At 39.2% G+C, this 24585-nt stretch overlaps 1 protein-coding gene across 3 annotated transcripts in view; it reads right to left on the reverse strand.

Annotated features, from left to right (window-relative positions):
• Nucleotides 1-10602: 10602 nt before the first annotated feature.
• PPP2R5E (protein phosphatase 2 regulatory subunit B'epsilon) overlaps nucleotides 10603-24585 on the reverse strand; it is a 73061-nt gene continuing 59078 nt past the window's right edge. For 2 of the 3 annotated variants that reach the window (XM_066321626.1, XM_066321625.1), the window contains exons 6-14: nucleotides 23296-23426; nucleotides 23152-23211; nucleotides 22412-22520; nucleotides 21371-21424; nucleotides 21223-21273; nucleotides 20266-20385; nucleotides 19029-19156; nucleotides 17115-17216; nucleotides 10603-14539 (exon numbers count right to left, since the gene is read on the reverse strand). In XM_066321626.1, coding sequence (XP_066177723.1) covers nucleotides 14440-14539; nucleotides 17115-17216; nucleotides 19029-19156; nucleotides 20266-20385; nucleotides 21223-21273; nucleotides 21371-21424; nucleotides 22412-22520; nucleotides 23152-23211; nucleotides 23296-23426 — 855 coding nt within the window. In that variant the 3' untranslated portion in view covers nucleotides 10603-14439. The remainder of the gene's footprint in view (nucleotides 14540-17114; nucleotides 17217-19028; nucleotides 19157-20265; nucleotides 20386-21222; nucleotides 21274-21370; nucleotides 21425-22411; nucleotides 22521-23151; nucleotides 23212-23295; nucleotides 23427-24585) is intronic. The other variant, XM_066321627.1, reaches the window with a different exon arrangement.

Below are 24585 nucleotides of genomic sequence, written 5' to 3' on the forward strand. Positions count from 1 at the left end.
CTGTCTGACTAGTGCAAATATTGATTGCAGAGTCCTACTCTGCATCATGTTGCAAAGATTAACTGCTAAAGACACATTTCTCAAAGGCTGAGCGGCAGGAAGAATTTACCTGCAGCAGGAGCATTCCTGGGGAGTTCCCTGAAGGTTTAGGGGTTGTGATATATACAGTGGTAAGGGGACAAACACAAAAACACATCTCCAGAACGGATGAGGAGGAGAGTACAAGTACAACACTGAGCCCAGGCTGTGGAACTCCTTTGTCATGGTCCTTAGCAAAGTAAGGAGACTCATTTCATGAGGCTGCCATATCCTTGCTCTCAAAAGGTGTTTTTGTCAAGCATAGCTGCTGACAATAAGCAATCAAACACCACTTCACCACACTGGTGATAAAATTCTTAGATTTCTCCGGCATTTTGGAAGCCTGTGCACCCTTACATTGCCATCAATCACAGCCACATTTTCTTCCCGATTAAACTGTCCCTTCATGGTGATGATGCTGATCACATTCAGCCTGGAATGTGAATTCAAGAATTCAAATCCAATGGAATTGGCTGAATATTTATGTGAGAGAGAACTGGGCTCTCTAATTGTACACCAGGGAATTGCCTTGAGATTTGAGCTGAGTTCATTGCAGTGTGGAAAAGATTTTTTCAATAAATACAGATGCTATGCAAACTCCCTGTGGCTGACAATAACCACTTTAGCTCAAGCCACTTTTGCAGTCCATAGCTTTCCTCTAAAAGTCTTTTCTGAAAAGACATTTTAGTCTTTTAGGACAGACTAATGAGCAATGACACAGCTGGTCTGGGCTCAGAATTTGAAGATGAAGCTTCTTAATCAAAACTACAGAAGTTCAAAGATACATTACCTTAATTCAGTAATTTCCCTACTGTTCATGGCTAGTGCACTGGAAAACAGACACCTTGTCTGACTCACATTATCCCCAGTGCTAATGCTCCATTTTTAACATTGACTTTGTGATGAGTGAAGTTTGCAAATTAGACAGAGCTACAAATGAAGTCTCCTTAAACAATGCTACTGTCTCCTCCTGTGAATCCTGTCAGAATAAACTCATAGAACTATTGAACTAATTAAAATCCAGCCAGGAAAACAAACATGATGAGAGTCCCAAGCCCCAGAGAGGCATTTGGCCAAATCAAACCTCTGCACAGCACAGACCCAGACAGTAACAGGCAAGAAGTGTCAGAAGCAGATAGAACCAAATCTTCCAGCCTGACCTCCTTTTTACTCCCTGGGGAAATGTGGATCTCAGTCGACATTTTGAGTCCTCAGACTATTTCCAGTTTAGGTTCTTCACCCTGTTCCCACTGATCTTGACAAGCTCCTTGTGGGCGCAGATTCTTCCCATGTCATGATGAGCAGAGCTCAAGAGGCCAGGAAGAAAAATAGGGTCCATCAGCCAGAAACAAACCCCACCATCATACAGAGACAGCTGAGGTATCAGAGGCTGCACAGGTTTCACTTGTCTGTCTTGAGTCACCAACTTATCAGCAACTGAAGGATCACCAAGGGAGGAAGATAAGAAGAGTGAGAGATAACAAAGATCCATCTTTCACCTCTGAGCATCATTGGCACAGGCACATCACAGTGTGACTGCCTCACCACCCTCTCAGGGAAGAATTCCTTCCTAATTAACATCACACCATAGTTTACAGCTTATTTACAAATTCTGATATCACAGTAGTAACGATTTCAGCTGAGCTGAAAGTTCAGGTCAGAGCCTGCACTCTCCTGCATATGGATTAATCAATAGAGATTAACTGGAAAAGGACCACCAATTTAATTTTATCGTGCTAATGCTACACACCTCTGTGTTGCTTCAAGCATGCTTTTTATTCTGCAGTCTTTGTAAGCTATGTCTACTTTAATTAGAGCAGACAGATAAATCCTCATTAAAAAAACCCACTTCTGTCATTTAAAGACACTTCGAAACCAGACATTAATTTATAAAGATTGGACAGTCTAACAAGACAAGTTTCCTGTTTCACAGAGCCCCATGCAGTATTTGACTTCGACAATGTCAGCTATATCCTCTGCAGTTCAAAGGTCGAATATGTAAATCACGGCTGAGAATAACAATTTCTTGCATTGCTTACAGCTGGCACATGGCAAGTAGTTGCTGAAATCCAGCTGGTAAACCCTCGATCATCCATTTGAGTTTTAACCCAGCAGTGAAATGACTAAAAGGTATGTTTGCAGAGGTGTGTGCCAAACTGTACCCCAGGGATTCCCACTCGGCTCGAAGTACTAAAAGACTCTGAACTTCTTGGACATGTAAAGAATACAACATACAGATGTTGCTCTATAAGGAAAATACATTACAAAGGACTCACAGATTAAGCTGGAAAGACAATTAAATGCTGGGTTTGACTCAAAACATAAGGTTAGAAAATTAAATTTAAGGTTTGCCTCTTTAGTTAGCATCAGGGACGCGTTGCCCTGCAGGCTCCAGTTTCTGTACACTTTATAAAGCATCACCCAAGAGCAACAAGCACTGTAGGTTAATTTAGCAGAGTTAGCAATGGCCAAATCTCCACTGACAGTGAGAGGGGAAAATTGCTGGTCTGTATTTTCTTTAGAGCACCCTCCTCACAGAGATTGGCCACAGGATGCCAAGAAGACTCAGAACAAACTCCAGAGCCACAGCCCAACATTTACTGATTTTCCTGCTTTGGGTGACATTCTCTGCACAGCATGAAGAGCACTATAATGTGTCTCTAAAGAGACTGGTACCAATGACAGCTTCTGGAAATCACAGTTGCACAGCCTTTCTCAACTGAGAAATCACCTTTTTTTTTTTTTTTTTTTTTTTTTTTTTTTTTTTTTTTTTTTTTTTTTTTTTTTTAAATCTAAGGAGCCTGAGTATTGACAGATAGATTCAAACTGGCTAAACTGCTCTCTTCCTCCATTAAAGTTGTCTAAGTGCATGCACAACACCGTGTCCAGGCAAAGGTTTTCCAAACCTTCTGATTAATACATAAGAAACAGACAGTGGCTGCAGGCTGAGCAACATAGATTTTGCCTGACCCAAGGGGAACTGTGGAATAAAAAGGATTCTTCATGTCACAGGAAAGTGGGAACCTCAAACCATGGTCCAAGGAGCCCTGCTTTAAGTGTGGTATTCTTGTCATCATTGTCAAGGGGTTTTTATCACTGAAGCCACTGGACACTGAATTTTCATACAATTTTTTTAAAAAGACTCAGGGCATTTCATCCAGACACAGCATTATTCAGAATCTCTCCTCTGCCAAACCTGTTTGGCACATGCAAATGGGAAATTACTGGAGGCACTAAATACAGCTCCCCACTCCTTCTGTTACCCTCTCCTAGCACTGAAGAGAAGGACAAAAACCTCTCTAAACCCTACAGAGAGGTCAGCCTAAAATAGTCACAAGGAAAGCTTAAACCATGGAATCATTAAGGCTGGAAAATACTTTTAAGATCATTGAGTCCAACTGTTAATCCAGCACTGCCAAGCCCACCGCTAAACCAAGTCCCCAGGTGCCACATCTGCAAATATTTCAAATATCCCCAGGAATAGTGATTTTATTTCCCCAAGTGGCCTCTGCCAGTGCTTGATCACCCTTTTGGTGATGAAATTTTCCCTAATGCCCAATCTAATTGCTCTCTGACACAACTTGAGGTGGTTTCTCTTGTTCCTACTCCTTGCTACTTGAGAATAGAGACCAACCCCCATATGGTACAACTTCCCTTCAGAGAATTGTGGAGCGTGATAAGGTCTCTCCTGAGTGTCCTTTTCTCCAGGCTGAGCTCCCCCCAGGTCCCTCAGCTGCTCCTCACAGGACTTGTGCTGCAGACCCTTCTCCAGCTCTGCTCTCCTTCTCTGGACCTGTTCCATCCTCTCAAGGTCCTTCTTGCAGTGAGGGGCCCAAAACTGACCCCAGGATCTGAGGGAAGGCCTCACCAGTGCCCAGCACAGGGGGACAGTCACTGCCCTGGTCCTGCTGCCACACTGCTGCTGCCACAGGCCAGGTTCCATTGGCCTTTTTGGTCACCTGGGCACACCTGACTCATGTTCAGCCACTGCTGACCAGGCAGCAAGAGATCCAGACTGAGCTTTTGACTGACATGGCTGAGACAACCCCATCCTGATGCACTGGAGAATAGGAGTAAAGTGTTTTCTTGGACATAAGACACATCTTCAAAAATGCCTTGTCTCCTTAATTCCTTAAATATTTGATCATCTTTCAAGGCAGATAAATGTTTGAACAGATTTTGGTCTTTTCCCCTCACAGTAGCACCTCCAGCTTTGAAACTTCATCCAAACCCACATTTTTCCCCAGTGTCCCCCTCTCCTCTCAGGTCTGGGGCAGAGCAGCACACTCCATGCAACATCCCTTTTTCCACAGTCTCCAAAGTGCTGGTCCACCTCCATGACAGGATGCCAAAACAGATGGTACACACTTTGCTTCTCAGCATCACAGTGACATTTACTGCAGTTCTGCAGTTCTGCATTTATTCTCCTGGATGCATTTGATATTCTCTAAACAAAGCAAGTGAAGTTACACTGTTTACTTTCAATTTTTTTCTCATCTCAAACAATAGGTGAGCAGGTTTTTTTCACAAGACATCATGTTTTACGTAATTAATAATAATGGAGAGTCGCAGAGGAGAGTTTAAGTAACAATGGTCATGAAATGACAACTGCACCAGGAAAGGGCAGTTCCCTGCTCCTGAAAGAAGAAAAAAAAATTCTTTCCATTTCCCCAGTAGGAGAATAACATCTTTTGAACAATGCTGCCCTGTTCATAACCAAATTCTTTTGTGGGCAGACACTGTGTCTAGACAGCCTCAGAAAAACTGCCTCACTTAACATCCCAGGGCTGGGGTTCACTGCGTGTGCTGAAGTGTTTACCTGAATGCTCAGGTACAGATCACAAATAATGCAGCAGAGATTTATTCAGTTTTTTTCTCTGGAGCTGATGGGTGTCATCGTAAAACAGGCAGGAAGCAAACTGGGATCACACATTCCCCCTGGAGCTCATATCCATAAAAGCTTTGTAGAGGTCACGCAGACAATGCACACACAATAGTGGGTGATATGAATAGGATCCATTTACTGCAGGAAGAGGAAATGAGTGCACGTCACCCCTCTTAGCACTGACCGCTTTCCCACATAGACACAGCAGATTTGTCCAATCTCCTCACAGGTCTTTATTTTACTTTTGGTGACAGCAACAGGACTTCCATCATTGACTCTGGCAGGAAGAGAATTAAGTCCTGCAGTTTACAGAAGAGCTGTACTTAATTGTCTCGTCATGTTTCTGTATTTGGAAAAGGCAAGATCTCCATCATTCAAGCTTGTATTAGTGCAGTCATGATAAAAATAATACAATATTCTTTAAAAAAACCCCAAACCTTAGTCTTGGATAGAAAAACGTCCGATTTATCTTAGGGATTTAAACAAAATCCCCTTCTGCAGAGGGACAAACTCTATTCTGGACTAACACAAACCTTTTTTCTGCATATCCTCCCCTGTAGGCATCTGATTCTTTGGGAAGGGAAGAACTCAGGGAAGTGTGTGGTGGGATGGAACACCTAAGGACTGGGGGATCCAATTGACAGTGGGTGAGGGTTATCCCACAGCCCCCTCTCCTCAGGGAAGGGAGGAACCATGCAAGGAGCAGGGATGTCCTCCCTCCACCGCTCACACTCCCATCCCACTGGCACAGGGATGTCAGAAACCCTTCTCCTCCTTCTCCTCCTTCTCCTCTTCCTCCTCCTCCTTCTCCTCTCACCTTCTCAGTCCTTCTGAGGGTAAAGAGGTAACAGCCCTAGCTCTGGAGAGAGACACTTCCAGAAAGTGAGATGCCTGTTTGGAAAATGTATCAGCATGAACAGCCTGCTGGGGATAATGGATGGGAATGACAGAACGTGAACACATGGAAAACAATTCAAGGTTACAGTAAAGGAAAATACATTTTAAGGATGTGTTTTAGGGAGTTTATCTGCTGCCAAGTCAGACAGCACAGAAGGAGACAAGCCAGTGTGGAAGTAAGGTCACAGAAGTCTGACTGGCTACCAGCATTTCCATAGCAAGCCTGAAATCACTGCTCCTAAGCCTTACCTGCATTTTGCCCACCTGGCTACTGAAAAAGAATGTTGTGATGGAAATGCTTCCCTTTCATCTGATTTTTCTGTTTCTGGTCAATAAAGCACTGGAATAAAACTGAATCCATTTCTGCCTTGAACTACCCTGCCACAATGAATGAAGGTTGGCCCAACAACAATCCCATGAAATCAGGTTTATGTTGAAGCAACAACTTAAGCATTAAAAATCAAGTTTTATTTATTGCTGCAAGATCTGGATTCCATGCCCACACTCCCTGCTGCACTGATGATGCAATCAAAACAGGATATTCTACATCAGTGACTAATTGACACTCAAATTTAAAAAAATCCACTATGACATTAAATGGCTTATTTATAGATTCTGTTTACTAGACAATTAATTCAAGCATATAAATTTAATTATTTAATTTCAAAACCTAGTAACAGACTGGATCTTGTCCCATGAAATTATATACAGCATACATATCATTGTATGACTTTAGAGGGGGTTGGTAAATTAGAAAAAGAAGTGAGAAGCAGTTTGGTGGTGGATTTAGCAGCAACATAAATTATCAAAATTATTGGAAAGGAAAAGAAAAAATTGTGTGTGTGTGTGTTTACAGTCTAATTTAGTTAATCTCTTTTCCAAACAACTGAAATCACAGGGCAAAAGGTACATTCTGGGCACAGCTGATTCCTGCTGGAAGAGTGTTCTCTTGCACCTGAATGCCAGGACCCCTTCTTGGTTTGGTCAAGTCTGAAGCACTTGATGTAAATCAGGGATCTTTGTTACTAGAGTAAGTGCTGAGAAAGTCACTGACGCACACCCAGTGCAAGAAAACCAGATGAAAAGTTAAGGGGGAAAAAAAAATCAAGCTAAAAAAGTTGAGGGACTGAAATTCCATGGGACAAGTGGCCACCTCTGCTCTCCCAAATTCAAAAAATTACAAGCAAGCAAGAACCCTTGCATGTGCTTGGCCCATCTAAGCAGTGTTAGCAGAAGAATCCAAAAGGCTTGTGCAGCTTGTGAGCTTCAGGTCTTTGCAAATATTGATCAGAGAACTTTTCACAATGGTCTGTAGTGAGAGGACAAGGGGAAATGGCTTCAAACTGATGGAGGACAGGGTTAGACAGGATATTAGGAAGAAATTCTTTATTGTGAGGGTGGCGAGGCCCTGGCACAGCCTGCCCAGAGAAGGTGTGGTGTCCCATCCCTGGGAGTGTTCAAGCCAGATTGGATGGGGCTTGGAACAACCTGATCTGGTGAAGGGACCTCTAAAAAAAAATCCCATTTCTTTAGCTGACCACGTGGAAAGGCTTTTGCTTGGAAAAGGCTGAAATGCCCCCTGGCCTGCAGTTATGTTCCTCTTACAACAATCTCAACTAGAAGAGCACCTTTTGCTTAAATTCAGTCCCATTGCAAGTCCTACACTTGTGTTTGCAGAACCTAGTGCAGCACAGGAGAAAGAGGGGCTGGGAGCACCACACTGCAGTGGGAAATATTCTTTTCTTTGGATTCTGAATCATTTTTGTCTGGCCAGAACTGATGTTTGAAATGTGCAAAACCACTGACCATGACAATTACAGTCTGATGAGTGTCATGGAAAGCAAATAACAATAATATACCCTTGTGCTTGTGAAATAGTCTGTGGACTAACAAACTAATTACCACTGTCTGAATTCCACATTTCCTTCCTCCAGAAATCAAGAGTGTCCTTTGCCAAGTTGCAGTTTACCCCAAGATCTGGCACCTGCAGACTTGAGCCTGGTGCCTCCAAGATACCTGAAATGGAAGATTATGTAATGCACATACCCATGTTGGTTGGAGACAGTTAAATAAATATACAGGGATTTTCCACTCATGCATATCATATACATTGCCAAACATCTAAAAAAGCAGGGGAGTTGCTGCATAGCCTTTAGGATCACAGATGAGCATAAGCTCAGTACACTTTGCAGAATTAATATTGAAACCTAAACCGAGCTGGATCATTTGTCCAGTTTGCTCACGCGGCCCAACCATGTGTGCTGAAGGTTCAAAAGGCGAAGATTCAAACCTGACCCAAGTCTGCTCAGTTCACAAAAGGTTTGCAGGTAACCTGTGCCTTTACTGCTGGAGGGCTGCACAAATCCTTGTGCAAACACAAGGTCCTCCCTTCCTGTCTGTCAGAGCCATTCTGCCCCAGCGTGCTCCTGCTGGGGCTGGGGCTCCAGGAATACTCACTGCTGGGGCACTGCTGCCTCTGTCAGGGAAGTGCAGAGGCTTCTTACACAAGAAAAAGCTTGCAAAGTAAGAATTTTGACAAGATTCAGGTGCTGTATAGAATATTCCTTTCTCATTCTCTTTCTGGAAGCAGTTCCTGGATCCAGGGATAATGCCAAGTTCCCAGACACTTTCAAGTGCATATCGAAGTATGAACCACTGTACAAAAACCAAGCACTGCTTTAAATACATCTCAAACTTTCCATCCTTCCCGAGTGACCCCGACTTCTCAAACCTTCAGTGACTTCAAGGAGGGATAACACTGAATACACAAGATGGACAGGGGGGAAACAAAGCCAAACAAAACATAAAAATAGCACAAGGTTTTGTGTGACCATTTCTCATGTCATGGAAACTCCCAGAAGAGCCTGTGGTCACTGCTCACAGTGGGTTAGCACACTTGCTTTCAAGGTATTTACTAACAAATTCGGGATATTTGCTTCTGCTCCAGTGTTTAATCTTTAAAACCACAGATCAGAATTTGAGACCTTGTATCAGTGTCCAGTTTAACTCCCAAGCTTTTCCTTCACGGTACACTGAGGCACTAATTAATGCAGCCTTGGGAGCAGCCTTTACCCGCACTAAACTACTTTTGTAGGCTACACACTTGTGATCTGAGGTCCAAACTTCATGTAAGATAAACCAGACATTCTGCTGCTGTATGAGAAACCAAAACATCCCTGAGAAGGAAAGACCAAGATGAAAAATTAGCAAAGCAATTATCATAACTGAAAGCAGGAAACTAATTTAAGTTTTTCATTCCAATTCTGTAAAAGTTGATTTCTAACTTGCAGGTAACCTGTTAAGAAGTTAAGTTAAGAAGACAAATCCTACCCTGGAGGCCAACTTACTGCATGTTCCTTTTTTTTTTTTTTTTTTTTTTAATAATTTCTTAAAAAAATACTTGGCTTGCAATAAGAAAGTAGAGAGACATGAAGTTGTTCGGCACTCTGAATATTGTCTTACAAGTATTTAAAGAGATTTGGGATAATGAGCTCTTCCAACAAAGACAGGCAAGATCCAAACTGATTAAAGTTGGGGGGAAAAAAATGGAAAAAAAAACTAGGGATCAGACTATGGGAATAAATCATGTAAAAAACATCTTTAAAAATCAGATGTTTAATAAATATTTTTTCATTTTATTGAAGCAACCAGCTCTCCTACACTGCTGCTGAAGCCATTCACCTGCAGTGTCCCTTTCCAGGCTCTGTCCCTGGCTCTCTCCAAAGGTCTCCCCCACGTATGTGACCATCTCCAGCCTTTCCCTTCACCTCCAAACTGCAAAGCACAACAGCATGAGGACTGAAATACCAGAATGCTGCCATAAAGGAACAAATTCCTTCCCCAGCTGCCAAATGTAAGGCTCAGAGGGTTCCAAAGAACACTTTGTGGCTTTATGCCTCTTTCCTGCATCCACTGCTCCTGACCTCCCTCAAGGGGGGATCTGTGAGGTACAAGGATACTCATCATCACCAGAGGACCTCCGAAAAAAAATTCACTTAATGAAAACTGAGTGTTTACTACAATAATTCTGGCTGAAACTTAATTTGCCACCTCATTGCTTCATTTTTGTTTGGTTTTTTTTTCTCCAGACGAGTCCTGACATTTGATACATGCAGATGGGTACCTGACTACCGCCAAGTTTACTGTTGAAAAGGCTCATGAGGTTTAGATGGGAAGAGGTGGAAAAAAAAGCCAAGCACCTGGAAAACACTTCATTGCTTCTTTATTAAGATGCACCCACAGTACAGAGCCTCTTGAGCATGTGCAAAAGAGGAAGATAACACATTTATAGCTGGGAGCACCATTGAGTTTGAGTTTCTTTGATACCATTTTTAAGAAAGTAAACTGTTTTCAAAGAATGACATTAGAATCCAAGAGTTTAAGACCTGCATGTATTTTATCCAGAGGTGGAAGATATTTTTATTATTACTTGGATGTAGAGTAGAAGACATTTTCACAGTCTGGTTGGACCAGTCTATGTATTTTCATATGCACCTTTTAATATATATAAAAAAGTTTTAGTTTTCCCCCCTACCCACAGACAGTTAGATGCACCTAAGTTTAAAAACAGTAATGGGACCAGAGCATTCCTATGGGGAAAAATGAACTTTTGCTGCCCTCTCCTGCTTAAACAATGAAATGCTAAAATATTAAGATCTATGAATCTAAATGCTAAGCTTGAAACAAAAAGCATGACAGGTCATTCGCTATACTACAATCAAAAATGGGACAACAAGAAGAAATGTATCAGTACTATTTATATTTGAAAACTCCTCATGGCTCCATGAGGTTATGAATACAACATATTTACAGCAAGTGATCCAAGTAACAAAAACTCTTACTCAGAGAGGTCGTGATAAAAACACAGGCTTCTGTGGATGGGAAGCAACACTTGGATACAAGTTTTCAACCAAAAGTCCTTCCATTCTGTTTCAAGATGCTGCTTCATAGAGTTCAAAATGGAAAACTGGGCTACATAAAATCTGCTGCACATACCAACTAGGAAAAACTAATTCATAGCTCACTCCAGAGCTGCTAAGGGAAGCACATGAGCCAAATTTAAAAAGCTGTAAGTAAATAAAAACATTCTTCAACCTTGAGCATCATCACCTTTGTCTTCTTTAAGGGCAACTGCTTTGGGATAGTGGTGTCACACAATTAAGAGAAAAGGGCATCTTTGTTTTCAAAGACAAAACTAAAAGGAAGTTATGTCAGTTCTACTTGGAGGGAGGAGAATCTCATCTTTCCCACTCCTTACAAAACAATAAAGAGCTTTTTAGAGCTCTTAATATATTTTCTTTTCCATCGAGTGAGAGAGCACACATAATATAAGTACAGCTGCTGTGTCTCTTACTCAAGCAATTCTTGGCCTTAACACCCTCAATATTTCCACAATTGAGAACAGATAAAAAAATAAATTAAACCCTTTTACTTATGCTAACAAAACCAAGATTAAATTTACCCTGCTAGCGAACACTCCAACGGCACTAGAATACTTTTATTTAAAGCATTCCAACCTTTGGAAGAGAGACAAAAAACACTCAAAAGCAACAAAAGGAAAACAGTAAGGGAGACGTGCAAGATGAAGAAAGCAACGTGTGGTCAATTCAGAGTGCATGAGAGGAACTTTACTTGTACAGTTGTTACATCCCCATGACCCGATGCCCTCGCAGCTCTTTCCTGTGAGCAGACAGTGCTCCAAACCCTTCCCCCTGAGACCAACGTGGCCCAGGACACGCAGGACCACCCAACGCCTGCCGGACGAGCAGTCAAGAACAACATTGACACAAACAGAGGTGGTTGGTGGAACTCAAGAAGCAAACCAAAGTGTAATTTATGACACACTGATCACACTTGGGCCCACGGGCTGCCTTCCTCTTCCTCCTCCTGCAGCTCCAGCGGGAGCAGTGGGAGCCCTGTGGGGCCGGACATGGCGCTGGCAGCACGTGCTTCTTCAGGTGCATCACCCAGCCTTTAGAGTCAAGTGACTTCATAACAACAGCACATCATCTCCTTCTCCTTAAAGGAACATTCCTTCTCAGAAGTGATAAATCATCTATAAACGTCAGACACTCCACGCTGTCCCCATGGCAGAGGCCACGGAATATTGAACCCACCAGGTTCTCCTCAGGTTTGTATGATCAATAGCAGAATGACATGGCAAAACCAAAAGTAGTTATGAACAAACAACACTCACCTAAACTCTAAGTACAGGACAAGGTGCTTTTTCTAATTTCACATTGTTGTGTTTTACTCCACCAGGTGAAAAACATGAAGTTTTATTCCTCCATTCTTTCTCAGTTTTTCACAATGGAACATAGTCTTTGAGCATGAGTTTGAGCCCACCCTCTTGTATACTGTGAAATGATCATTTCGCACAGAAATCACACTAAGTTTTTTCGTTGGGGTTTTTTTTTTTTTTTTTTTTTGGTAACAGAAATAAAAGACTGTCAAAATCAATGGGCTAAGGGACATGATTTGTTATAAATTTATTTAATCTTCAGTATTTCAGCTTGCAGCTTTGCTTCAGCACTTTAAAATAAAATGTTTCAACTATGACATTAACTGCCTAATTTACATTGCGTCCCAGTCAATGTTCTTAAAAGAAGCTCATAATAATCCCATAAAATCATGTCGTGTTTGGTGTTGCATATGACTAGTTCCACTTTTTTTTTTTTTTCTTTTTTTCCAGAATTAACAGTATCAGTTCTTACAAAACCTTGAGTTTACAACATTTGTGTGTGCAGACCCAGGCGTACAAACTGTGACCTGATAATCCTGAAACAGTCAGTAGTCTGGGAGGGAATTCTTTTTTACCTTTTTTCCATGCCTGAAAAGAAGAAAACTTCAAATTCTACTGTATATTTAAATGGTAGAAAGAAAAAATATACAAGCTTGTATTTATACTGTATTTCTATCAATGGCAACAGGTCATAAATTCATGTTTGCAACTATCACAAAGACTCATGAACACCAATTCATTTTGATACTGTAAATACTGCTGGATTGATGGTTTAGGATTATCAATTCACTGTTGTCATATGTCTATAACAGTTCAAAAGCATCCTGGAGAAAAATCCTGAAACACATACCTTCCGGTATAGAATAATGCAACTGCATTAGCTAAATATATACTGTACATAAGTCTTATCAGCATTTTACCTACCAAAGATGTAAGATTCCACTTTCAAATACAAAGCAGATAGCCAATAATGTATACTTATAATACAGCCCTCTTCTTTTTGTATTTTTTCCTCTTTTGTTTTAAACAATTTGGTCACAATGCACCTTTGATATAAAAGCATTTTAAACTTTATTATTAATACTCAGAACATTAGGATTTCCAGATTTTTTTTTTTTCAGTAGCATTTGTAGAACCACTTTTGGTAACAAATACAGTAGTTAGGAATGAGCATCCAGATGAGAATGCAGAAGTGTATAATCCAGAATCCTTTCCAGCTAAGACCATAGGGCTGGTACTGTGAAGAGTAATAGTACTAGAACCACAAAAACACTAGAGTATGTTTCTTAGAGGCTACATCCTCTTTTGCTGGAACACTTTATAAATACATATTAAAAAGTAAGGCAACGACTCCAAACCGTCCAAACTGCCATCTCAACTCAATTTCCAATTAGATCCATGACCACTGGAGATCAATTTCATGCTTGTGTTGTTTAGCATGTGTCTTTATTCTTTCTAAACGGTCCAATAAGAACATACTGTAGTAATTCAGCAATTAAGTGTTTCTAAACCAACCCTGGTACATGTGCCCAATGCTGTATCACTAACACTGGTTAGGTATTGAAGTCCAGGGTATTAACCACTGCCCTTTTTATTTTTTTTCCAAGGATTGTGGACACTAATTTGGATTTGCAATAAACAGGTGCACGAATCCAAAGCTCCCTTTCCTACTATGTTCATCACCTACATGTTTTTTAATTCCTAATGTTCAAATTAAGGAAGCACCAGAGATAGCCTGGTACTAAAAAAATGCTCACACCAGTAAACAAAACTTTTATTCAGGACCAATGGTTTTCATGGCCCTGATCTGAATGGACATTCAACTTATGAAGATGTGCAAAAGGAAAAGAAAGTCAAATTACAGTAAAGTTATCCAGAGAAGGAGGATGTTACACAAACTCATAAGGAAATGACAGTCTTTTTTCTCTTTTACTATAAATACACGTAACAGTTTAGCAGAAAGACAAGCTAAATTTTAAGATTGTTCACATTTGAAAGTTGTATTATACTCTCTGCTAACGATAAATAAGGAACAGGTCCTGACAATGGAATCTGACATTGCAATTTTCATCAACAGATCTTTGAAGACTGGTTTTAAAGAAGGGTTAAAACAATGATTATGTTTGCAAAGTTCTGAGAAGTCCATCTGTTGTCCAAACTTTGGATTAAAGTCCTTATTTTTTTCCTTTACTTAGAGACAGGTATATACAGTGCTGTTGTAATAATGAAACAAATGTGAAATCTACTGTAAAGTTGCACAATACAGAAAACTGTTGCTCCATCTTCTACTACATAAATGTGTGACTCCACAGGTTAATAATGCTGTTTTGTTTTTTTGTTAAGTTGGAATTATTCCATCACGTCTAAGACCTCTCTTTAATTCCAAATCCTCCAGTTTTTTCCACAGTTCTTCACGCTCTTTCTCTTTCTTCTTCTCACTGACAGATGAAATAAAACAAAGAGTTAGCAGGAGAGAAGACGGTATAATATTTATGCTAAAAAACATACAGTTGACATTAGGTAGCTGCATGAATTTTCTTGAACACAACTGCAATTTTCCTAACATATATTTGATTTTTTAATTTTTTTCCTTTTTTTTCCTTTGCTACCTACATTAATTTAACTAAACAAAGCAGTATGAGAACATAAGCTGAGCAAAGTGACAGTGTTCACAGACACCAATTTATAATGAGGAATTAAAAATACAGTGGAATTTTATTATAGAATTAATTTGTCAAGATTATAAAAAATTTATTATGCACCAAGTTATTTAAGTATTTTTATGTTTATTTATTCAAGATTATTTATATCTTCATAAATCACAGTGGCTTTCTAGATAGAAAGCATTCCCTGATTCTTTTAGAATCACTGTTTTTACTTACATTGACTGCTGGCTTCCCTATAGCTTAGGCACCAACCAAGGCAAAGTTCAACCTACAAGATGTGCCTTTTATTCAGTGAGTTACTCTTTCCACACCAAATTCCTGCAAGATCTATGTAGCATTTGCTTTAACAACAGACTTCAGTGGCTGATTTGAGAAAATTAAACAGCAAACCTAACATTTACTTTACCTGCATTGTTTGCTTTCTAAATTTCCTGTCTCTGCCACAGCTTACTGTGAATAAATCTCCTCGAGACTGCAAGGCACAAAATGCTTTCAAGTTCTATGACATCACCTTGCAGGTTCAGATGAAATGGAAATCTAACAATGACAGATACACAGATTCTCTGCCAGGCACATTACAGAAGTCTTGAGAAGTATTTCAAGGGATTAGAAACATTCCTACACACTTTAATTCAATCCCCATACCAACATCTGGCTCATTTGTTTGTAATTTTGATTTCCCAAGAGGATTTTAAACATATATAAAATGTACAAACAACTTTCAGATAAATCCCTGAAGAACAGTAAAAGGAAAAAAAAAAAAAGAGCCTATTGTTACTGGAAAGTATTTAAAACTAAATACAAGAATAAGTGAAATAGCCTTACATTTTCAGGCTACTTACCAATATTTATCTTCTAATCATTAGGAAATACATGCCGGCTTACCTAAAGGTCTGTTAGAGGATGATCACCTCATCCAACTGAACTATTTGACCTATCCCAGCCATTAATATTGAACATATTTCTCCTCAAGCTTTAAGTGGTATCAAAGCTACCCTTTTCAAATGTGGTTTTATTAAGATGTCAAAGATTTTCTGAAAACATTAAGGTAAAAACCCTGGTTTATACATTTAGATTTTAAAATTATAAGAAGTAAACAAAAATGGTCAAATGATTAGCACCAGCTTCAGTAAGAAATACAATGCCAGGAGGTGCAAAAGGACTTATTTGTGCAGTTCAGTCACTAAACCTCTCCCATAACCCTGACATGCAACACACCACTGCAGGGTCTGGTCCAGTTCAGAACAGAATTTCTCACCTGAAGTGGCAAAGTGCAACACAAAGTGATTTAGGTCACCAAGCTGCCTCCATGAACAGCTGGATTAGATGATCACTCCTAAAACTCTGTCTTTTTTGCTAAGAAACCACATCTCAGTTTTGTCTCAACTAAGAGATTGGCACCTATTTACCAATACATACCAAAAATATCTGGCTTCTTAGTTTAAACAGATCTTTAAAAAAAGTCTCTAAAAATAAGTATCAATTAATTAGCCTGTTATGTGCAGATTTTTTGGGCTATAAAACAAAGTGGAATGAAATGTCAGTGTAACTCCAGTCACAGAAAAGAAACTACAACAGCCAAGAGATTTCCAAGGTTGGACTGCCCTAAAAACCTCTGTGGACATGCAGTGCCTTTTGCATTGCTTGGGGGAACCCTGAGTCACAGCCAAGGACTTAAATGAAGTTGCAAACTGTTCAAAGCTCCTGAAATTTCCTCATTTTTTTCACCCCATAAGGTGAAACTTATGAGAAAAGATGCTGCATTGTAATGGAGAAATAAAGATTAGGGAAAATAGGAGAAAACATAAGCTACCACTGGAGTTGAACTAATGCCTCTATGAATGGCATACTGAATGGATCCTGCATGCGGAAAGACTCAGATACAGCAGGACCTCTGAATAAGAAAAAGGCTGAGAGATGTCCCTTTGCTTTAAGACCACATGCAGCAGTTATCTTAAGGGTTTTCCCTCAGGTGGCTCCAAATCTCAGTGTAACTTTTTTTTTTCCAAGTCTTTAAGTAAAGTGTTACCTTTAAACTCTTGTTTTCCTTTTATTATTGAAGATCCTGATACATTTAAGTATTTTGGAATAGAGAGTCAAAAAGGAATTGCAACAGGAATGTGGATTCCCAAGCCATGCAACAGAGACTGCATCTACTAAAGGTTAAAAGAACAACCTGCACACACAATTTCACATCCTGCAATGAAAAACCTGACGAGCAGGCAAGGGCAAAAATGGTGCAGTGTCTATTATGTCTGAGATTATGCAATTGCACCTGAGTGTAAGGGGTGAACTAAACTGCAGGCCATGTGCACAGCTGACAAAAAAAAAAGCCGTAAAAAGTTACCGCTGACGATCTGACTTGTAAGTGGCTGTCAGCTCGTCAAACATGGTGCTGTTCATTTCCATAAATGCCTTCAACACATTGTAGACTAAAGCCACAATAGCCCTGTGAAACATGGAAGAAGAAGAAAGAAAGGAATCCATTAGTTTCAGGTGAAATCAAACGTGAAATAAAAAGTGTCTTCTCTTCCCAGCCTTTCTGTGACCAATTCTGTTCCTGCAAGTATGGTTATGTAAATTCTTCGATTTCAGTGAAACTACTTTTGATTTACATACTTAAAGGTGAGAATCAGCTTTCATGTCCCTGCTGACTACTGAAATAGAGCAGGCCAAAACTCTAGGGTAAAAGGCAACAACAGAAAGCTATTACATATAACTACAGTCTCTTCTCTCATGCTGTGGAGCAATTCCGAATGCAACTTCAGAGATTCAAATCATCAATGCTGGCAGAAGGAATAGGATTCAAACACAAAATGAAAGTGATTCATATTTCCTTATGACTCTTCTATGAAGCTGAATATTCACTGCGTCTATGCAAAATACAAAGCTGTATTTCAAGAGTGATTTCCTTGTGCCCATACAGTTCATATTCATTTTCCTTTTCACAGTTCCTGATCCACTACTCCGGCTGTCATATTCAGACCCAGGGCTGCTTAAGAAGCAGCTCTTCAGCCAGGAGGCAGTGAATCAACAGTACAAGTGCCAGGAACGTTTGGAGCTGATCCTTACAGCACAAAATTTCTGTGTGCCATTTCCCACACTCCCCTGTCTCTCTCATCTCTTTAAATAAACTTTCATTTTTGTTGCCTACATGAAAAATTGTCTTCTAAATACAAAAATTCTTTAACTATCTCCTTTAATTAAGATGTGTCTTTACCTGGCTCAAGTAACAAAATAGCTATGGGTATGAAAACCCTGTGAACTGGGATGCTGGAATATTCTCATTACCAGAAGCATCCCAGTGCATAATATAAAAGGTTGGAGACTGATACTGGAGTACCGTGCCATGGAAAACACCCTTTTGTGACCAGTGTTAAGTTACAGAGGCTTTCCAGCAGCATTAGATTTGTCAGGTAAGCATACAAACTTGAGAGTTTGGCTAGGTACAGAACAAAAAGGCCAAAGTTTGAAAAGATTAAACATTTTATAATAAGATGTCAAAGGAACTGAGACCTGCACATAGCACAACTCATTAAAAATACTGGGTTTATCAAATGCTAATCATATTGACTTAGAGAAACTTTCCACCTAAAATACAGGATATATGTCATCTAAATGTAACAGAATTTTTCATGAAGACACTTTTTACCAGGTCATTCAGTTAAAAAAAAAAATTGCCTAATTATCACAGTATCAATATAAAGTAACTGCTCAATTCTTTTCATAGAGAACAGCTGTATTTAAATAAGTTGAGAAAAAACAACCCAACCTAAGATTATACTGTCAGTAGGTTTCATGGATATTTTAAAAAAATGCCAACACCAAAAGTCTCCCTAAGGTTTCAGCTGATGATACAGCCACAAAGCTTTATTAATGCCAAGTGATAATCTTCTAGACAATTTACAATCAGGCTTAAGAGCCAACCCATTTATAAAAAAAACTGCGTAGGAGAAACGCTTGATGAGCAACATTTTTCCTTCAATATTAATGTAACATTTAATTTCTTCTTTTTTCCAACTTGTGAGAAGGCCTATTTTTATCCCACAAGGTAGTGATTTTTGTACACATACCAGTTAATTAAAAACACTGAGACAAGCTCAAGTGCAGACTAATATATACTGGCATTAACAGAGTTGCACTTGCTCAGAGCAGCTTCGAGTCTGCATCTCTCCCATTCAGATGCTCTTCAGCAGACATTCCCCTAAGTTTATCAGTGGGATGTCAAATGGTGAGATGAAGTGCAAATGCACAAACTTACGGATTCCAGTGCTCTTTAGAAATCCTGTAAAGGCTGGAAAACATGATGGGAAGTATAACATTTGAGTTCTCCTCTATCAAACTCATGATGTATTCATTATTCCAATAGTACAGCGCTCTTTCAGCCACCTTCGAGACAAAGAAATAAAATATTAACAGGAATCCAGATAACCTGTAATTTTGTGATTTTCTGAAGGAAAAACAAATCACAGAGAAATTCCACAAAGATGAGCTAACAGGAGTCATTAGTTTTGGAATTAAATTCAAATCAGTAGCATAACATGCATTAATAGAATTAAATTTCTATCCTGTAGCTCTGATCCCACAGCACTCACTCTCTATTTCCTGAGCAATGTGTTATTGCTCACTGAAGACTGGGTGCAGACACAGCATCAGTGCTGCAGCTGAGGAGGGGAAGGAGGAGCAGAGAGAGAGAGACTTCCCATCACCCTTTCCCTCAAAATCAGGAAGAGTGCAGTTGGAAAAAAACCCAGCAGTGCTGGGATACCAGAGGAAGGAGACAGGGTAAGGCCCAGTAGCTGGGCTGGATAAGAGAGGAGAAATCTTAAGTGTGGGAAAGGTACCAAGGACAGTAATTACCCTGGAGAGGAGCTGGGGGCCAGGAAGGAGGATGCTGATCTGAATTATGATTTAAAAGAAGATGTAGTCCAAAGAAGAGCTGAAAAGTCACATCTGTCTTTGTGCCAGGACAGATCATCAGGCTTAATATGGAGACACTACAGGCCATGAACTTTATATCCTCTTCATATATCCATTTCCATCCCATTCACGCCCCTTCCTCCCATTATACAATGTGATTAAAATAGGCTACAGTTTGTGTCACCTCTAACCAGACAGGCTGTTACGTGGTTAGAAGGAAACAAGTCAGAAAATAAGAACTGCACAATATTGCACCAAAAGCAGGGAGCAAATCCATCCTCCATGGTCTGTGGGGCCAGCACCTGTCATCACCCAGAGTGAGAAGGGCTCAAAGTCTGCTTGGACACAGGTTAAGGATTTGAGAGGGGCTCAGAAGGACAAATTCTGTGCTGTAACCCCAAATACCTCTAACAAGTTATTCATGGAACTCAGACCTAACCTTCCACCCCAACATACCCTCTTCCACAGAAGACAAATATTTAAAAACATAACATAAAATAATATTTACATTTGGGGGGGAGTTATTTTTCAAACTGAGACTATACATCCCTATACAAACAATAACCTCTACCACTGACCTGAAAATGAGGGCTAGAGACACACTTGGCAATTTGTTTAAACAAAGGTTCCTGGATTTTCACAAATTGGGATGGTTCAATTACATCCAAGATTTCCTCCAGCTCTCCTAGGAACATGACCTAAAGGCAAAAAAGAAAAAACTGAATATAAAACCTCCAAATCATCTTGTTCTGCAGAATGCTGGTAATCTTCAAATTCTACTGCTTCAGGAAGAAATGGAAACCTCACTAGCTCAGTGAGACCCTCTCTTAAAAAATGTCATCACTTCTACTGTTGGCAGCTATTGGGCTCAGTCCCTCAAAACAAGGACAGGTTTCTCCTTCAAGTGCTGCATTTCCAGTATTTTGAATGAAATTCAGAATTCCATCAGTATATACATCCACGCTGAAAACCCTGTCTCACACAAAGATTTGAAGAGCGAAGGCTTAAACTTTAATAACTACGGAGATTCTCCTAATTTTACCTCATTTTTGAGAGCAATATTCAAAATTGAATTGTATTGCTGTTTCACAAAACCTCACTGGGGAAACTCTGATTTGCATCTGAAACAAAAATTCACATGTTTAACTGCATCTTTTACATGTTTAGTAGGTAAACACCACATAAAGTATCTTTCATCCTCACTGGAAAAACACTGCCTTTATACGTAAACAATTCTGAATCTAACAGAGTTTTCCAAGCTATCCTCAAGTATGTTTATTTTCTCCTTTCTAAAAAATTCTCTGCACAAGTACCAGAACTTATTTTGTGAATAGAAACCACAGTTATCAAACTTTTCACAGTCAAAACTGTTCAAAAAACTAGAAATAAAGTATTGAAAAATCATCAAGACAAGAAATAATACCAGGATTCACCACAGCATGTGCTGTCAACCACGAGTTATTTAAAGATTCCCTGCTTATTATGTTTTAGAGCAAAATAACTCTTCTTTTTTGTAATACTAGCGTATCACTTACCTCTTTCTGACTGCAGGTTTTTGGCCAGAATTTCATTAAACCTCTAATGACCTAATTTAGAAGGAAAAATAAATCAGATTTTTTTACTTTTCTCTCTACAGGGTAAACCATTCATAGTGAAAAAAAAAAGTATGAAAGAAATATTTACTGGTTCTGTGAGTGAGGGGTCCTTCTCCAGAAACTGTACTATGCAATACGCCAGCTGTGAAGAGGTAAGAATTTACAAAAACAAAATTAGAACATTTCTACAAAGAAACCACAAAACCCCAACTTTTTAAAAAAAAAAAAAAAACATTTAAGGCAAGATGCTGTTCAGCTCTCTCAAACTACATCCAATTGTAGACTGAGATGCACAGTTTGCACTGTGCAAATCCATTCAAAGTTCAGTTTACAAGAAAGAAGAGGACACTTCACAAGAACAATGAGAGTGACAAGCACATAAAATAAAAATCAGAACAACCTGGAATTCTAAATATAATCATACAAGCAATGTTTTGAAGCTTCTGCCACTCTCTTAAAAGGTGTCTTTTTACTAATTTTATACAACAAAGTAATGAGAAGTCTTGTAAGATGAGTTGACACAGCTAAAACCTGGAGTAACACACTTAGAAAGCTGAGCTTTATCACCATAAGAAATACCACACTATCTGAAAATCAGAGAGAAAGGCAACAGGTAGCAGTTAACAGAGGGAAGATTACATCATGTAAGCTGGAGGTAAAAAAAGATGTATGAGAGCATAAATGCAGTATTAAGGAATCTGTGAGGGAAAATATTAAATGTAAAAACGTGGGTATTAGTATTCAGAAGGTTGCCAGGGTGAAGAAGAGCCTTGACAGCACAAGACTAAGGAAACCCAAACATCCTATTGGGAGAGGGAATGGGAAAGGCAAACTTGGGAGAATGAGAACAGAACAGAGAGGAAAACCTAGAGAGACAGCTTAACTACTAAATAAAATTTCCAAAATATTACAGATGTATTTTATACTTTTAATTATCTAATCAGAACAGAAGCTAGATATTTATCATACAACAGATACTGAATTAATTTGGAAAAAACCCATTTTATTTTTTTCCCCATTTAGAGAATTTCCTCCACTTTATATGTGCCTGTCATGAAATTTACAAAGCAACCTTAAATATATATACGTGCAATTTTTACTGAACAGAAAATATTTTCATAATTTTTACCTGTGCATGGAAGAGTGATAAACTCCTGACAGTATGTAAAGGAATCAGCACCTTCACCAGAAACTGTTTATGCTCTGCCTTGAGAGGTAAAGCAAAACCATTGATAATACTGGAAATTAGAAAAGAAATATTTGTTAGCAACATCATCACAGAGAGCAATACTGAGATCTGAACAAGCACTTTCTAGATTAAAATATATTTAGCAGTCAGCACCTGTTTACAAATAGCACTTGTAAACAGGTGCTGACTTTGGTCCTGCTTTATATTAACAGAGCACTACATATCTAGGTAGCAATCCAGCTCCCATTAGAAATAATCACATCAACAGCTGCACAAATCTGTTGCCAAACAGATAAGACCTTGTCTATGTGGTCTGTAAATTTATGTAAGCAAGGTGGTCTTGTAAGTAATTAACCTACCAAAATCAGATTCACTCCAAACATCCACTCTGCTAAGTGTGCTCAGAAGAAAATAATCCTCCAGCACGTAAGGAGGAAGTGTGCAGTATTTAATGGACTCATACACATAAAATCAATCCAACACTTTAGCTGTAACTTGCATGTAGTTATATATTCTTGGCAAAGATGTGACAGAGATTTGCACATGGGCTTAAAGATGAGCATGTGCTCACATCTGTTTTCAGAATCAGGGATTATCATAATACTTTTTCCGAATCTGACACTATCCTGACATGTCCACAAGGGAAGTCTGAGTTAGATAATAAAAAAAGACTCCCTTACCTTCCTAAAATTTCCAACAGTTCAGCTACGCCATTGAAGTGTTCAGTTTCATAAACAAATCTAAAAAAAGAAAAGTTAAATATAAGCAATATATCAGTTTCCTAAGGGGTTCATAAGCAAAAAGCACCTTCTTCCACAACTTACCGTAGAAAAATATTATTAATCTGTTTTCGGATAAATGCTCTAAGACCCAGGAACTTGCCATAGATTCTGTGCAAGACTGTTTTTAGGTAGTCTCGTTCTCGAGGGTCTTCGCTGTCAAACAGCTCCAACAGCTGTGTTTAAAGGAAAAAGAGAACTGAAACACGAGACATTTAACAAGTAGGACACACAGACTTCTGCATGAAACTGAATTCACGAAAACACATGAATGAAAGAATGTGACATCCACAGTACCCAAGGAGTAGATACCCAGTATTTAAAAAAACTGCCGGAACCTCAGTACAACATCACAAAACTCAGCATAATTAATTTGTAATTAACTAGCTCAAAAATGCTGCCTTCCTTCTCCCCAAAAATAAATATGATAAGACAGTTGGCCTTTTACCATCCACCAATCCCTGACTCTGCAGAACCAGAAGATCCTCATTTTCTCTAATACTTTGTTCTCACAACATTGTGTCAAGGTCACATTTTTCTAATTGCCTGTAATTTATATGATGAGCTCTTAAGCCCTCCTAGTGATTGCATGGCCTTCACGCTGTGGAAAGACTCAACAGGGAGGTCCATGCCAGCCCTGGATCTGCTGTTATAGGATCTTCACCAACTGCCACAAATCAAAAGCATCAGAATTAATCCTTCATTTTAAACAAGATGGTGCTTTCATTATCAATGCCAATTAAAAAAAAAAAAAAAAAACAAAACGATGAACAAAGAAAAAAAAAAAACACCACCAACAGAAAACCCAAAAATTTATTAAGTAGCTCTTAAATAAACAGCAAAATTCAGTCAAGACAGGTGTTTTAGTGTCTGCTTTGTACATAATATATCCCAAACACTGACACCTGCAGCTGCATGGAATGAGTGGCAGGAATATCACCTGCAGATCTTTGTTCTGTTCCCGTTGAATCCTCTGGTACAAAAGTATGACCCTTCCCTTAACCACCTTCTTCATTTTTTGTGACATCACAATATTGGCTATTCTGGTGGATGTTTAGAATAAATTCAGAGGTAAACTTTACTTAAAAGCAAAAAGCACAACCAACTGCCACAAATGTGCAGAAAATAGGGAACTGAAGGTAATTTTTAGTAATCATAAGCAACCAGTATCTGTCTTGCATGAAAAAGAAAGTAACTGTCAACAAGTACCTGTCTTGCAAGAGAAATAAAGATAGTTTGTCAAATAGCTGTAACAAATGGGTAAGATATTGTCAGAAAATCATTACAGGAGTGGTAGAAGACAAAATTATCTTAGATTCACAAACAGATAAATTA

The sequence above is a fragment of the Sylvia atricapilla genome, chromosome 6, assembly GCF_009819655.1.
Source record: "Sylvia atricapilla isolate bSylAtr1 chromosome 6, bSylAtr1.pri, whole genome shotgun sequence".
In the NCBI taxonomy this organism is placed as follows: domain Eukaryota; kingdom Metazoa; phylum Chordata; class Aves; order Passeriformes; family Sylviidae; genus Sylvia; species Sylvia atricapilla.